A 14818-nucleotide genomic window follows, 5' to 3' on the forward strand; every position below is an offset into this window, starting at 1 on the left:
GCGTGAATGGAACTTGGCTAAAGCCCTCCATGGAGCCCTCGGTGAGCTCTTCAACCATGGCGGGGTGTACACAAGCAGCCTTTAGGCCCCCCCACCTCAGCCAGTGTTTTATAGACGGATCCGTTTAATAGTGTGGTGGAAAAGAAACATAATAGGTGTTGAGACTTGGTGCTGAGGGAGGATTACGATAAAGTACATTCAGATATGTCCTTCTGGAGCTCATTTATGCTTATTTCTGCGCTGCTCCAAGTAGCTCAGGGTGGTGGTGGAAATAAACCACCCAGGACTTCCTAAAGACTCCCTATGTCTAGGTTAAAACATGAAATTCAACACACTATTATGAAGACATGGCCCATTTGGTCGGTTGCTACTTTAGTGGTGTTGGTCCCAAATGTTGAACGGCTCCCGCCAGATAAACGTACACGATTTAAAGTGACGATGGCAACGAGACGCTCCAAGACCCCAACGTCAGATTAGAGTCACTCCCAGGAGGATTTATTCTGCTGAACAAGACAAGACCTACAGGACCGTCCCTGGTAACCAGAGAACTCCACGAGATGGCGGTTCCTCCTACAGCGGCTGCACGCCGCTTCTCTCCGAGGCCGGTGACTTGGGGGGGGGGGGCAACAGTATCAGTTCATTTGGAATTTTAGACGTCGTTTACATGAAGCAGAGCCTGAATGGAGGCAGGAGTTTTGTTAACAAATGTTTTACAATGATGTAACCGTTAATATGGAGAACAGTAGTAATGGCTTCTGCCATAACCATGGCAACGCTAACAGCAAATCTCAAGTGTGCAGTTTCCACTTGACAGGGTGTGGATTTACACATTCCATGGGAAAAGGAGACGTTGACGCCCATGGAGGCCATATGAGCCTCGATGTTAGACAAAAGTCATAAAATTGGTTATTCCTATAGTGGGAAAGTGGCCCAGAAACCTAATTTTAAAATTGGGTTCATGTTCCCAAAGACAGGCAAAGTCGAGTCATGCGAAACCCAGACAGGGGTTCCAGTTGGGACTCTTCCATGCTGCAAGTCAGTAACTTTAAGACATGTGACCATACGACAGAATAAAAAAGTTGAAACATCAACTCAAGACAAATAAAATAAGATTTCCCTCACAACCCCCCCCCCCCCACCGAGGAAGACGATGCTCCTTTACTTTGATGCCAATGTAAGCAAGGATTTAGTTGAGCTACTCCAGCGAAGGGCGGCGGACTCAGAACAGCGACGCACACTGAACACGCCAAGCTGAGGCGGAGAGCCAGGAAGCCAAACAGAGCTGCTGACTCCTGTCAGCCTCCCCCAGAGGCGGGGGCTGCCAGTTTAGTCAGAGGCGCCCGTGTGGGGCGAGTCAGTCCACCGGGTCCCTCACGAGCGACTGCGGTCCTCTTGGGTGCCCACCAGCATTTTACTGTAGAGCTTCTGCTGCTCTTCTTTAAAGGTGTCTTTCACCTTTGCCCGCTTCAATCCTCCATCCCTGCAAAACAAGGCCAGGGTCGCATCAGGTAAGGCTGCAGTGACCAAAGCAGCGTGCTGCTACTGCTACTACTGCTGCTGCTGCTGCTGCTGCTGCTACTGCTGCTGCTGCTGCTGCTACTACTGCTGCTGCTGCTGCTGCTGCTGCTGTGCTGCTGCTGCTGCTGCTACTACTGCTGCTGCTGCTGCTGCTACTGCTGCTGCTGCTGCTGCTACTACTGTTGCTGCTGCTGCTGCTGCTGCTACTGCGACTGCTACTGTTGTTGCTGCTGCTACTGCTGCTGCTGCTACTGCGACTGCTACTGTTGTTGCTGCTGCTGCTGCTACTGCTGCTGCGACTGCTACTGTTGTTGCTGCTGCTACTACTGCTGCTGCTGCTATTACTGTTGCTGCTACTGCTACTGTTGTTGCTGCTGCTGCTGCTACTACTGCTGCTGCTGCTGCTAATGCTACTGTTGCTACTGCTACTGCTGCTCCTACTGCTCTTGCTGCTACTCCTACTGTTGCTACTACTACTATTGCTACTACTGTTGTTGCTGCTACTACTACTGTTGCTACTGCTACTCCTACTGTTGCTACTACTGCTACTACTACTATTGCTACTACTGTTGCTACTGCTGCTCCTACTGTTGCTACTACTGCTACTACTACTGTGCTACTGCTGCTCCTACTGTTGCTACTACTGCTACTACTGCTGCTGCTACTACTACTGCTGCTACTAATGTTGCTACTACTCCTACTGCTTGATCAATGAAAAGCAAAGGTTTTGCATTCTTGACGTGGTGCCCTATTGAATGAAAGTGCAGGAAACCACAAATGCAACTCATGTTTACTAAAGAGTGACAGCAGTTCCGGAGCAGCAGCCTGATCTTCTAGTCCAATGAAATCTGTTGATTACTATTTAATTAGAGACTTTATTTTTTACTATGTGCAGTGACCTCATCAATACTCTCTCTTTTCCCTTTGGGTGTCAGAGTGCATGCACACGCACGTACAATAACCCCCGCCCCTTCCTGTTTCGCTCCATCTGCGCTGCTAATATCATCAACAGGAAGCCTCGTAAAAAAACTTAAGAGATCACAACCCAACAACTTCCTCTGCGTTTCATTTATTTTAAAGTGGGAGTTTCATTCTCTCTAAAAATGACTACAAGAACTACACCCAGCACAGGAACAAGGTCCACTGTCACACAGGCTAATAAGGCACATCTGGCTCTTTACTGAAGCTAAGAAAGCTATCATGACTACCAGCTCTACATTAACAACTGAACATTTTAGCTAAATTCTGCTGTTGTTGTTGTTATAAAAATGAATTAAAGTGGTAGAAAAGACTGAAATGGACAGGGGTTTATCTTACCACAGCAGATCTACTAGTCCTCCCTGCCTGGCTATGGCCGCCTTCACACGGTTGGCAAATTGTACTGCATCCTCCCCCTCCTGTTTGAGAAAACCATCAATGATCCCTTCACACCCCAAACTGTATACAGCAGCTGCCCTCTCTGCAGAGCAGGGTGCATAACAACGTTTGTGATTTGCCCTCACCTCTCTGGACATGGGAGGAAGATACCAAACGCTGCAGACGATGGCCCAGCTGCTCATCATGCGTAGCAGGTAGTTGACCATCCCGAACTTGCTGCTATTCCAGAAGGCATCTCCAAATCTGGGGTCGTACTGCCAATCACGACCAGAAAGAAAAAAGATTTCAATATAAATAATAGAATTTGCTCCAATAATCAGAAAACCATTTCACATTTTTGTTTTCTGACAAATGGAGAAGTACAGACAGTAAATGGATGAGGAGGAGGGGGGGGGGGGGGGGGGGGGTCGGCATCAGAGTGGACTTTAGAGTGTTGCTGGCTATTGTCCAATTTCAGAAAACATAAATGGATGTTGGAACAAGAGATGGAAAAGAGTCTGTTTTATGTCCGCAGACTCCACTTCATCACAACAGTGTGGATGTCAAGATGTTGCGGAACTGAAAGTCGGGACAGTGTGTGACGAGGAGAGGACACCCTTAACACCACAGTCAAACACAGTTCACACAGGAAAACATTCAGCATTTCATTCAGGCACGTGGACCCAAACCGTCACACTAGTGTTGCTGTACAAATACAAGAAGAAAGCAAGTCACCTTAATGGCTACAGGATAGACCGTTGAACCGATCTCAAAACTTCCCTTCTTAAACATCATCACAGACGTGTTGTTAATGCAGGTACCTGGGGGCAGAACAGTGGGAGTTAGAGGGATGGGACGTACAGAACTATCATGAAATGTTTCAGTAATCTTTATCCCCATTAAAAAAGACTTACCTTCTGGGAAAATGAGGATTGGCAATTTGGATTTGTCTTCAACGTGGTCACTCAATCTGCAATAAAAAAAACAAAAATATTCATACAACATACATTTTAAAAATGAAATTTAAAACAACATTTCTGCTAACCTTGTAGCTCAAAGAGAAAATGTAAAAGCGGTTGTAATACTACCGTTTGGCCACTAGGTGTCGGTCTTTGACTTCAGAGCGCTCGAACCAAATGTGTGGACAGGCTTTGACCATGGATCTCTGAATAACCCCCATCAAGCCCCCATGGATCTGTCCAACCTGGCATGCACAACATATGCACTGGTTCACACTCATCATACCTTTAAAAGTGACCACTAAATGTAAACGCTTCCCGTTTGGAAGCGGTGGAATTACCATGGCATAGCAGCCGTCGCTGGCCAAGATAATGACATCAATGGGCGACGTGTGGTTGGCCACACAGATTCCTCCATTTTTGGGTTTATTTTCACTGCAAGAATCAGGACAAGTCAATTACTAGGTTTTTTTTAAAGACTTTTTAAACAGCACAGTACAGTACAAACAATGATATCTATTCTCCCTGTAAATTTAAATACATTTTCTAGTTCTCATACTCTGTTTAATGAATAAAGCCACGCGTGGTGAATATGTGACAAGTTTGAACCCCCCAGTACATGCAAAGCCTGGAAACACCGTGCAAGCATTCCAAGTGTAGAATTACGCACGGAAATAGCGAGCGCACGTGTATTTCCAGCCCTCGAGAAACCTACAGCTCACAACAGACCGACGGCATTTTCTCTCCTGTGTATAATTTTCATTTTTATCTGTTCTGTAAAATAGTTCATATTAAAAAGGAGTCTCTCGCTAACATTTGCCTCCCACCCGCTGCGTGTGAAAGGTCACATTTACCACAAAGTCAACGTTGCTTGTTCTAAGAACCTGATTATTACACGTACAGTCAATAATTGTCCAGGGAAACCTCTCAGCAACACTACGCAGAAACAGAAAGGGCAAAACTTGCAGGGCAACTTCCAAATGCCTTGTGTATTCAGTTGACTTGAGTATGCTTTTGATTTGCATTAGTTAACGCATCATTAACATTAGCATTATTATGTGTGCCTCACTCCAACGTACGTGTGCAGATATGAGCGATGTCCAATCGGATGGCTCATTTTTGGATGTACAGTCTGCCCTCGGCCTGTTACAATGGTGCCATTCTGTTATTGGTGGACTTATCCCCGCTCTGATCCTGCCAGGATGCACGGTTCAACGAATCTGACCTGGCTGTTATGGGCCTTTGTCGTTTCTTTCCATTACTTTCATCGCAATCACGACCACTAAGCCTCCCCCCCCCCTCCCCCAGGTGACCTCATCTCCCTTTCCATGCGACTGTAAACCCAACCCGGAGTTCCAGCGGTGTTGTGTAAAACGGGCACATGCTGGACCAGAGCTTGCAGTGCCCCGTTTATTACCTGTCATGGTAGGTGATGATGGCCGTCAGAGCTCTCACGCATATTCTGTAGCACATCAGATGGACTTTCTCACTCAAAATGCTTTTAAGCCTGCAGGAAGCAAACGACAGCATGAACCGCTGTCCGCATCCCTGCGCTCGTTGGGATGGAAGGAAAAAAAAAATCAAAAGTCTTACCTTCCATTTGGCAGCAGCCCGATCACAGAGGTGAGGAACACGAGGAGCCCGACACCGGTGAAGGCCAGCGTTACCCTGGGGAAAGAGAAGAAACACCTCAACTCAGCAGCTCAATCCTTCCTTGACCCTTCTGCCAGGATTATTATTATTATTATTATTATTATTATTATTATTATTATTATTATTATTATTATTATTATTATTATTATTATTATTGCTGCCACATCACACAACATCCAGGATTCTTTACTCGTCAAATGACAACAGACTCCAGAACCCGCATGGGTGCAGTCAGACAGCCAACAGGTAGGCTTAATCTGGATGAACCAATAGTTCAGGGATGAAGAAGGTACAGATTATACTGGGTGGGGATTAGACACACGACAACGTTTTGAGAGTCAGGAAAATATATTCTGAGAGATAAAAGGCCGTGTGATTGAGGACAATGCAAGACAGATCTATAACTGAGCCATCACCTCACCAGGATGTCTCCACATGAGGAGATCCTCCACCATTAAACGCTGGCAAACGGTCCAATTAAGTGGGTTTGTGAATGTCGAAACAAGTAAACTCAAACTTTACCAAAGGAGGAACTAGAAGAACTTTTCAAAGTGCAGCTGATACCTGAGAGGCAGCAGGAGGCCATAACGGATGACCACGCCCAGCCCCCACAGGACCGTCAACCTCAGGCTGATGTACTGGAAGTTATTGTTGCTGCGGGTCAACAGGTTCCAGGTCTCCAGTTCCTCTGCTGTGAAACGCTTGGTCACCTCGTCGTCCATGATGCTCTCCACTCCTCGCCGAGCAAAATAGAAGATGTCGGACATCTCAAACTCAGGGGGCGAGGCCAGGTCTTTGTTGCTCCCGCTCTGCCGGATCTCCTTGATCTCCTCCTCCAAGGAGGTGTCTTCCTTGGCAATGATGGCTGCAGCAGACAATCAGAAGGTGGACAAAAGCAACAATGGCGGCCGAACGTGCCCAAAGTGGAGAAAAACGCCGAGGCGCGTTACCATTCGAGTAGGGTTTGTACAGGGGGTGATTCCTTTCTTTTGCTCCGCGTTCTATCCGAAGTGTGGCCCACTTCAAAGAGAAAAGGACAGAGGTGTGAAGAGACGTTGGAGCAATGTTGATGACCGCTGCATCTGTCTAAATCAGGCATGGGCAAACTACGGCCCGGGGGCCACACGCGGCCCGTTAAACGTTTTAATCCGGCCCGCCAAACTTGAATAATTAAATGAATAAACCTTGTTAATGTTAAATTTTCACTGCAATTCTGGTGTTTTCCCACTAGAAAAAAGACAGTCAGGAGGAGAGTGATGGTGATATCCTGAAGGATAACAGAACTTTCAGTGCTTTAAAATAGAAATGGTTATTAATTTTTTTTAAAAAGGCACATTTTATTCATTTGATTTTAAGTGTTTTAAGACTCATTCCAAAGTCAGATATTTTGTTGTAATGCTTCTCTTCATTTTCATTTGAAATTAAAGCACATGTTTTCTCCATATCCCAAGATGTGTATTTTTTCTCCAATGAGGTGAGGTTACCAAAGCACTCCATCCATCCATCTGCTCCTGGTCCGGCCACTTTGTCAAACGTTAGAACCCATTGTGGCCCCTGGTCTAAATCCCAAAAAAACCCACCCCACCCTCAGAGCAGCTGGAGTCACCTTCTACCTTCAATGTTGAGGTGAAAACGCTGTCGGTGGCTGAGAAAAACCTCTCTTCCATGAGCATTCTGCACGCTGAGGCCGATTAGAGGGCCCAGAACACAATGTTCTAGCGAGAACAGCAGGACAGATCACATCTCAGCACCATGCAGCTGTGCAAGAACCAGCAGGGAGCATAATGGCAGCCTCTACCTTCATGGTATTTACACACTTGCCCACAGCCAAACTTAAAATGCACATCCGACATAGTAATCTCTCCACATTCCTTCACATTTCCCCTCCTGTTGTAACTAGTTGGAGACATGTAAGAAGAGGAGGAGCGCACATGTGGCTGCACAGCTGCGTCCTCACACAGACACCGCTTAATGATCTCCCATAAACCTGTTGCAGGTTTAGGATTTCGCCGCATGAAACTAACAGCGCGTGTAAAAGCGATTTAGCGAGCACCAGCTCTCACGTGGAACTGTGTGCCTCATACATACAGTCTGTTTAGAAGCATTATCAGCTGGTAAAAACACCAGCTCTCCAGAGAAACGAGATAAACATTTCTTATCTATAAGCAAGGCTGTTGAGGCACATCGCAAACTACAGCTACACACAAGGTCTGTGTTCCCTGGTTATATAAGCAGAAGGAAAATAGGTCTGTGGTTGAGAGGTTCGGTAAATCAAGGGTGGACAGAGCGTCTCTTGTAGCCGTCCTGGATGCCAGAGGTGCTTCACATGTTACTAGGATGCAACTTTCACATGGAGACCGCACGGGCCGATGTTGTTAAATGAGCAACCCCGAGCCCCTGCAGTAAACAGGCCCTCCGCTGAAAATCCAGCGCATGCAAATGTGTCTTAAAAGATCTAGATTATTTTATTAATGAAAGGGTTAAGAGGCTTCTCCTTAAGCAAACAGCCTGTGTGATAGCAGGATGTTTGGGCAGAGGAGGATGCACTTTGTCAAGCTGCTGTGGGGAAACAACTTCAAACATCTTTAAATTGTACAGATGTGCGTTTCAAATCCACTGCATTCTAACTTGGCACTGACAAAATAATATGCAACGTCAGTGGTTTCAAGTGGTGAGTCACGACGCAAAAAAGGTTCGGTTACCTCAAAGATTTTCAACAAGGACTTCATGTAAAGACGCCGGATGCCGAAGGAAACTCCCAGGATAGCGGGCACAATAATGAACACCAGCAACAGGGTGAACCACACTGTGAAAGAGATTCCCAGCAGGATGCACAACAAGCTGTCGAAGGGGTTGAAGAAGAGCTCCATCTTAAAGTCAGGAGAGGACAAGCTTGATTAAACACTCTGAATCCAGAGGGTAGGAGGTTAAACGGCCCTTTTACTGTGTAACAATCAACCTTCGTGAAGATCACAAGTGGAAGGGGTTTCTTCTCAAACTGAACTTGAAACACATGGGTAACTTGACGCCGTCCTCTTGGGCAGTGCCGTGGATTGTCATTATCTCCGGCTCTGAAATTAGGTCGAATTAAATCCCAGCAAACCCGAATGTAATGGCAGGTCCTTCCTGCAGATGTCCTTTGTTATCTGCACAACTGCACTTGCTGGTACAAGTGATGTAAACATGGAAAGCTCTGGGCCAGCGGGGGGTCGCGCTTCTGCTAGGCTGGGCCTCCACAGTCCTGCAAAGATACACAAACACACGGTCAAAACAACTCTTGTTTTCCGTGATCCCAGAACTCAAGATACGCAAGACGGACTACGTGTCCTGTTGATTAGGGTTAGACTCTCGTCGCCATAGCAGCGCGTGTCTATTTTGGGAAGACAGAGGCGTTCCTAGTCTCGAGAAAAGGTTCATTAATGCATGCGTGCATCCTATCAGAAGAATAACAAGGTGTTACAGCAGAGAAGACAACAGAGGCCGGCGACATGTCCGTGTCGCTTTAATGATGCAGCATGACGGCTAATGGGAGCCTCCATCCTTTGATTCCTGAATCCCCCACACCGGGTTAGCTAGGCTCACACACAGTACACAGCAAACACTCCGGATCATCCTCCCCGGCACGATTTATGTTCAGCGCGGCTTAAAACGGGAAGCGAAGCTTGTGATTGTGTTCACGCAGACTATTTAAAGTTATCCTCTAGCCTTTGAGCTAGCGGCTATGCTAACACGAGCCGACCCTGTGCTAGCGCGCTCCGCCTCCCGCAGCTAGATGCTCACGCTCTCACCGTCGGGAGTTCTGTCACATCACTTGGAACACCGCCAAAGCTTCACGCCAACGCCGCTCAGTTAAGCGCAGGTTAAACTGCCGTCCACCAAACGATAACGAGGGCAAAGCTTCGTAGCTCGACACTTCACTCACTTCGCGGTCGCCCAGTGAGGATTCTGTGGTCCGCCTTTGTCTTCTCAACTGGACCGAAACTGCGCCGCAAACAACGAGCGGCTCGAGGCGGTGACGTAGCCCGGCGCCCCGCCCTCAACATGCGCAGCTCACGCGGAGTCGCCGACTCCTCAAAGAGGCGAGTCGCTATTGGCTGCCGCCAGGAAACACGACGTGATGTCACCACTTAACATGCATAGTCAATTGTAGGAGACATAAGTGAACAAAAAAAACAGAATAAACTTGTTTTGAACTGTAAATAAACAATTCATCTGTTAACTCTTTATTTTTCATTTAGCCATTTAAATACGGCTTTTTAACTTATATACATCAACGGTTAAGGAAAATGTTGGAATATTAAATTTGATAAAAAGAACATGTGGGATGGGTTGTGAGCGGGAAGATGTTGCTACAACTTACTTACGTATTTCCTTCCGTAGCCACTTCCTTCCGATTGAGCCGACTAATGCAATCTAACATTTGTAAAAGTATGTTGCTCTGAATCAACGCTCCTTTGGAATTCGAGCATTATATTATATAGCATAGAGGATGTCAATTCAAGCCGGGCGGTGCGGATCCCCGGTACAGTGGACGGAAAGAGCGGAACGATACCTTCGGATTAGTGTCCAAAATAGCAGGGAAGTCTTCAACACATGTTTAAAATGAAGTACCGTACAATTTGGTAACACAGCTCCCGTGGCTCTATTCTGACATCTAGTGGCTGATATATGGTACAACACTTGCGCCATCAGCGTGCAGTATGGAAAACTACCACAAGTGGCGCTGCAGAGCAAGAACGACACATGCAAGATACAATATATATTCCTAATTTTCTTTTTTCTAAATTTATGCAAATGCTTCTTCTTCTACTTCTTCATCAACAGGCTCCAAACTCTGCCAAAATTGTATGTCAAGCATTTATTGATGTTTTACCAGGAAAACTATAGCTTAGTCTTTGCAAGTCTTTGATTTAAGAGGTGTTTATATCAAGTATCCATGATTACAATATTTCTATCATTTTTCAACAATTTCCCTTTAGATTAGAGGTATTAATGCCAGTTGTGTCAGGAGACTAATTTTCTATGAAGCAAAAAGTCTAAAAAAAAATCCCCAACCAGATAGTGTTGTACAGTGATATTTGAGAAAAAACTTTTTTTTAAAAAGATCATGTGTGTTTAAGTAATTTTTCTGACACCAACATACTTGGATAACAACTTTATTATTCACACATTTACATCCATGTACAGTCTTCTGTGGGATTTTAAACAGTACTTAGATTTGGCACAGCATTCAAACTTTAATATGTCTCAGCTGCAGTAAGAAAATAAATTCATATTATTGAGTGGATGTATTGTCTTTATAGCCACTCTGAAAACAACACAATCAAAGGCCATTGATCTCGCAAAGGATGTCCGTCCGTAATAGCAGCATAAAATCAGAATTCACTCTGTTGACAGACAGAGGCTCAGATCTTGTAAAAGGAATCAAGCACTTCTCTCCAACAGAGCCTCAAAATCTGGGGAACAAACCATCTTGTGTTTGACATTGCCCAGAACAGAGAGGTAGCCCGTTCTTCCCTCGGTACCGACAGAGACCAGCTCCTGGGAAACACAGTGAAGAAGGAATGACAAACACGTGACGTGCGCAGACATATTTTCTCCACGTCTCTAAAAAAAACAAAGATACCAAACCTGGAGGAAAGAGCACGTTGTTCCCAGAGACACATCCAGGGTCACTTGACCCAGTATGAGCTGTACCCGTCCAGACCTCCTCACCAGCATCTTCCCTACCAGACCGTCCCGCAAGTCTTTCAGACTGCAGCAGTTTTCTTCTTCTTCTTCTCCCTGTTCACCATTAAATGAATGTTTACACGGCACAAATCTTCCGACAGAGCAATAACCGCCACTACCTCAGCCTCCGTCTTCAGGAGCACCGACTGGCCGTCCTCTGACTGCACCTCCGTTTTCACCGGTCTGTGCTCTTTGGTGGGGGGCTGCCCGGGCAGAGAGTCAGGAAGCTGCACGAAGAACAGCTCGTCCCGTTTGCTCAGACTCCATCTGTGCAGCAGGTCAGACAGAACCTCAGGCTCGGGGAGAGGAGGAGGTTTGAAAATGGCCTCCGACTTCTTTATTTCAATTTCCTCGGGCTCCTGTTTTACTGAAGGGGGGAAATTTTGGATTTACAGGCATGAGTTATCCACAGCTACACCTCCTTACTGACAGGAAATAAAACAAGGATGGTAAAAACGTCAAAAGCATACTTACCCTCAACTGTGGTTTCCATGGGCTCGCCGTCTTCCACCTTTTCGACCTTAAGATCAGCCGAACTAAATTCCTCCTTGAATCCCCATCCTGAAATAGCGAGAGGGAGCTGGACGGGACAGCTCTTCTGTTCACTCCTCAAGAAGGGATCGTCTATAAACTAAAAAAAAGATCATTGGGAGATCAAGACCTCAGAAAAAGCTAAATCTTTCTACTTAATAGAATGCCAACCGAGGCCCTACGTTATCTCTTTCCAACTTGCGTAGGATTTCTTTGGTCTCCTCTTCTGTCTCTCGTTTCTCCTTTTTGATATTAATGATGGGCGAGGGTCCCATGCTCGGGGCGTCCTTCTCATTTTCATATGCACCTGTGCGACAGGGATTCGGGGTGAGGCGCTGCGGGCAAAACTTGAGTCAATGCTTGTGTGAAACCCTACTTCTCTTTTTCATCGTCATCTCCGCAGGCCCCTGTTCAAAGATGGAGTGGGACTGAATGAGCTCGAGTCGGCCTCGGCCCCTGCCCCTTTCTCTGGGGCCCCGTCCCCGCTCTCCATCCCTCTTCTCACTCCTCGTTCCGCTGTCAACCTTTGATCTAACAAAAGCAATTACAGGTCAGCAGACGAGAAACCTTATTGTTACTGACAGAACGTGCCTCTAATATATAAACTCACTCCTCTTTAACTTTCCGGCCTATTATGTTGGGCGTGAATGTTTTCTGCAAAGCAAAACACTGATTACAACAGGTTCTGTCCTGGTTATTATCCACTCCACTTGTTATTCCGGTTGATACCTTCTTAACACCTCCCAAAGTCAGGTCTCTAGAGCGCACCGAGGGTAGGCGGCCAGGAGAGATGGTGGCTGATGGTCGACGTCCTGCCAGAACGCCCCTCCCCCTGCCGCTGGAGTTAGGAACATGCTGACCGCTGTTGTCACCCGTTCCTAAATCTGCCATTCTAATCTAATGACAAGTAGCAAAATCAAAAAAGAATAATACTGAAGCTGGCAATTTGTTATCTGTGATACAAATTATTAGGAGCAAGAAGGAGCAACCAGAATCACGCTCAACACCAATCACAAATCAATGCTTCTCATATAAATGGTTGTAGTTTTATGGAATTAAGAAATTATGAGGCGATTACGTTGGAAAAGATCCTTTAATAGGATAAATGACATTACATAAGAAATGTAATCATGCAAATAAATAATGAAGTTATTTGATGACTACGGTCTCATGAGTGAGCTCTGGAAACAACTTTAATCTAAGGTGTAATAAAAGTATCACAACACACGATGCGATTACGTCATTTTCTTTACGTCAAGTAAAGAAAATTATCAATGATTCTACAAAGCAATTCAATTAACACTCAAAAGCCTCTATTAAAAAAGATTTTTACAAAACTAGGTCAATTATTCTTAAATCAAGGCGCAACATTTAATGTCGAATTGATTTCTTCTTTTTTTTTTAATCAACACGGCATAAAATCGGTAACACGTGGCCAAAACAAAACACGGGCACAACGAGTACATTAAAGTTAAACAATGTCGGGGGGAGATTGTAAACGATTATTCTTCTGTACAGACTTACGTTTCTTGGATTCTGGTGTTCTAATTAAATATTTGCTCCAAACATCGAACTGACGCGTCATTAGAAGCCGATCATGGCAACAGTCGATTCTGTCACTGCGTGAACGGGCGGCGCCATGACACTTCCGTAATGACGTCAGACCACCGCGTTTCAAGAGGATCAGCTCTGCGCAACAGAATTCCATATCATAAATAAGCAAAATTGTATAAATAAAGAAGCTGAAATTGGATGCATTAAATATTATAGTTGGTTTTCATTGTTAGCAATCCAGTGTTTAGGTGTTTTTAAGTTTGTTTTTGCCAAAATATTGAACGTACATAATTTCAGAAAATTCTTTACATTTTCACATAAGCAAATCATTCGTGGATCTACGTTTGTGTGTGAGTGTGTATGTGTTGCTAACAACAACAGCAGCAACAACAGCACCTTTCACAACCCCAATGTCACTTTACAGGGGTTAAAAGCAACAACAGTAATACCAGAGGTAGGGTGCAGAGCAGCTGAAGGTGCAACGGCCAAAAGAGGAGAGGTGAGCAGAAGGTCGCTGAGGTGAACTAATGGAGGGGAACAGAGAGAAAGAGTTGGGACATTGTTGTGGAGAAAGCCAGAGATGTAGGGAAGGCCAAGGAGGCGGGGACTTTAAAGGTGAGCAGTAGTATTTTGGAGGTGATGCGATGGCGGATGTGGGGACAGTTGGTGGGGGTTCTGGACAGGATGTGGGCTGCAGCATTCTGGACCAGCTGAAGTTCATGGAGAGATTTAGGGGGAAACCAGAGAACAGAGAATTGCAATAGTCAAGTGACCTTCAGTGGTGTGAATGAGGATACCGGTAGTTGGGTGTGAGGGAGGGGCAGAGGAGGTTGATGTGATGAAGGTGGAAGTAGGTGGTCCTGGTGACGTGATCGATGTGGGGCTGGAGTGAGAGGGTGGAGTCGAGGATGACACCCAGACTCTTGACCGGAAGGGAGGTTGGAATTAATGAGTTGTTGGTGGAGAGGTTGGAAGGGTGAGGGTGAGGAAGAGGAGGGCCTCCTGGACCGAACCCTGGAGAACGCTGGAGGTGACGGAGAAGGGTTTTGAAGTGTTGGAGATGAGTCTGATGAACAGTGCAGCTGGAGAAAGGTGAGATGAACCAGAGGAGGGGGGGTGCTGCTGAGATGGTGGCAAAGGCCACAGTCAGGTCAAGGAGGATGAGGAACGGGAGAAAACCGGAGTCAGCAGCAGGCAGGAGGTCATTGGTGATTTTGATGGAGGCTCTTGGTTGTTGTGGGGGGCAGAAACAAGATTGTAATGGCTGGTAGAAGTTAGTGGGTTTGGAACTGGGATGCTTTTTTTTCAGAAATGGGAGGATTAGAAGAGAGGATGGGGTTATGGCTGCGGAGGGATAATGGCCTTTACCACTGGCGAAGGGAGACACGTGGGGAACCAGGTGACAAATGGAAGGCTTCAATGCCATCACAAACTATTTTCCCAGAGCAACGGCCACAGACAAACTCTGTGTCACCCCCCCGCCCCCCCGCCTCCACCCACCACATCACCATGTGGGC

General features: G+C 46.1%; 2 protein-coding genes across 4 annotated transcripts; both read right to left on the reverse strand.

Moving 5' to 3' along the window:
• Positions 1 to 468: 468 nt before the first annotated feature.
• On the reverse strand, positions 469 to 9536 carry gpat4 (glycerol-3-phosphate acyltransferase 4). 2 transcript variants are annotated; one of them, XM_057031896.1, is made up of 14 exons: positions 9409 to 9536; positions 8446 to 8727; positions 8189 to 8356; positions 6437 to 6506; positions 6051 to 6351; positions 5427 to 5501; positions 5251 to 5340; positions 4175 to 4268; positions 3963 to 4078; positions 3789 to 3844; positions 3610 to 3695; positions 3021 to 3149; positions 2836 to 2915; positions 469 to 1480 (listed from the first exon to the last, which is right to left on the reverse strand). In XM_057031896.1, the coding sequence occupies exons 3-14, from the start codon at positions 8354 to 8356 to the stop codon at positions 1372 to 1374; spliced, it is 1374 nt and encodes a 457-aa protein (XP_056887876.1). In that variant the 5' UTR covers positions 8446 to 8727; positions 9409 to 9536; the 3' UTR covers positions 469 to 1371. The 2 variants fall into 2 exon arrangements, with proteins under 2 accessions (XP_056887876.1, XP_056887874.1); XM_057031894.1 differs by having other exon boundaries at positions 9275 to 9521.
• Positions 9537 to 10626: 1090 nt separating this feature from the next.
• polr3d (polymerase (RNA) III (DNA directed) polypeptide D) lies at positions 10627 to 13424 on the reverse strand. 2 transcript variants are annotated; one of them, XM_057031900.1, is made up of 9 exons: positions 13272 to 13424; positions 12477 to 12644; positions 12358 to 12401; positions 12124 to 12278; positions 11930 to 12054; positions 11691 to 11847; positions 11336 to 11583; positions 11118 to 11270; positions 10627 to 11027 (listed from the first exon to the last, which is right to left on the reverse strand). In XM_057031900.1, the coding sequence occupies exons 2-9, from the start codon at positions 12636 to 12638 to the stop codon at positions 10911 to 10913; spliced, it is 1161 nt and encodes a 386-aa protein (XP_056887880.1). In that variant the 5' UTR covers positions 12639 to 12644; positions 13272 to 13424; the 3' UTR covers positions 10627 to 10910. The 2 variants fall into 2 exon arrangements, with proteins under 2 accessions (XP_056887880.1, XP_056887881.1); XM_057031901.1 differs by having other exon boundaries at positions 12477 to 12639; positions 13272 to 13399.
• Positions 13425 to 14818: the final 1394 nt, after the last annotated feature.

The sequence above is a fragment of the Takifugu flavidus genome, chromosome 5 (genome assembly GCF_003711565.1).
Source record: "Takifugu flavidus isolate HTHZ2018 chromosome 5, ASM371156v2, whole genome shotgun sequence".
Taxonomy (NCBI): domain Eukaryota; kingdom Metazoa; phylum Chordata; class Actinopteri; order Tetraodontiformes; family Tetraodontidae; genus Takifugu; species Takifugu flavidus.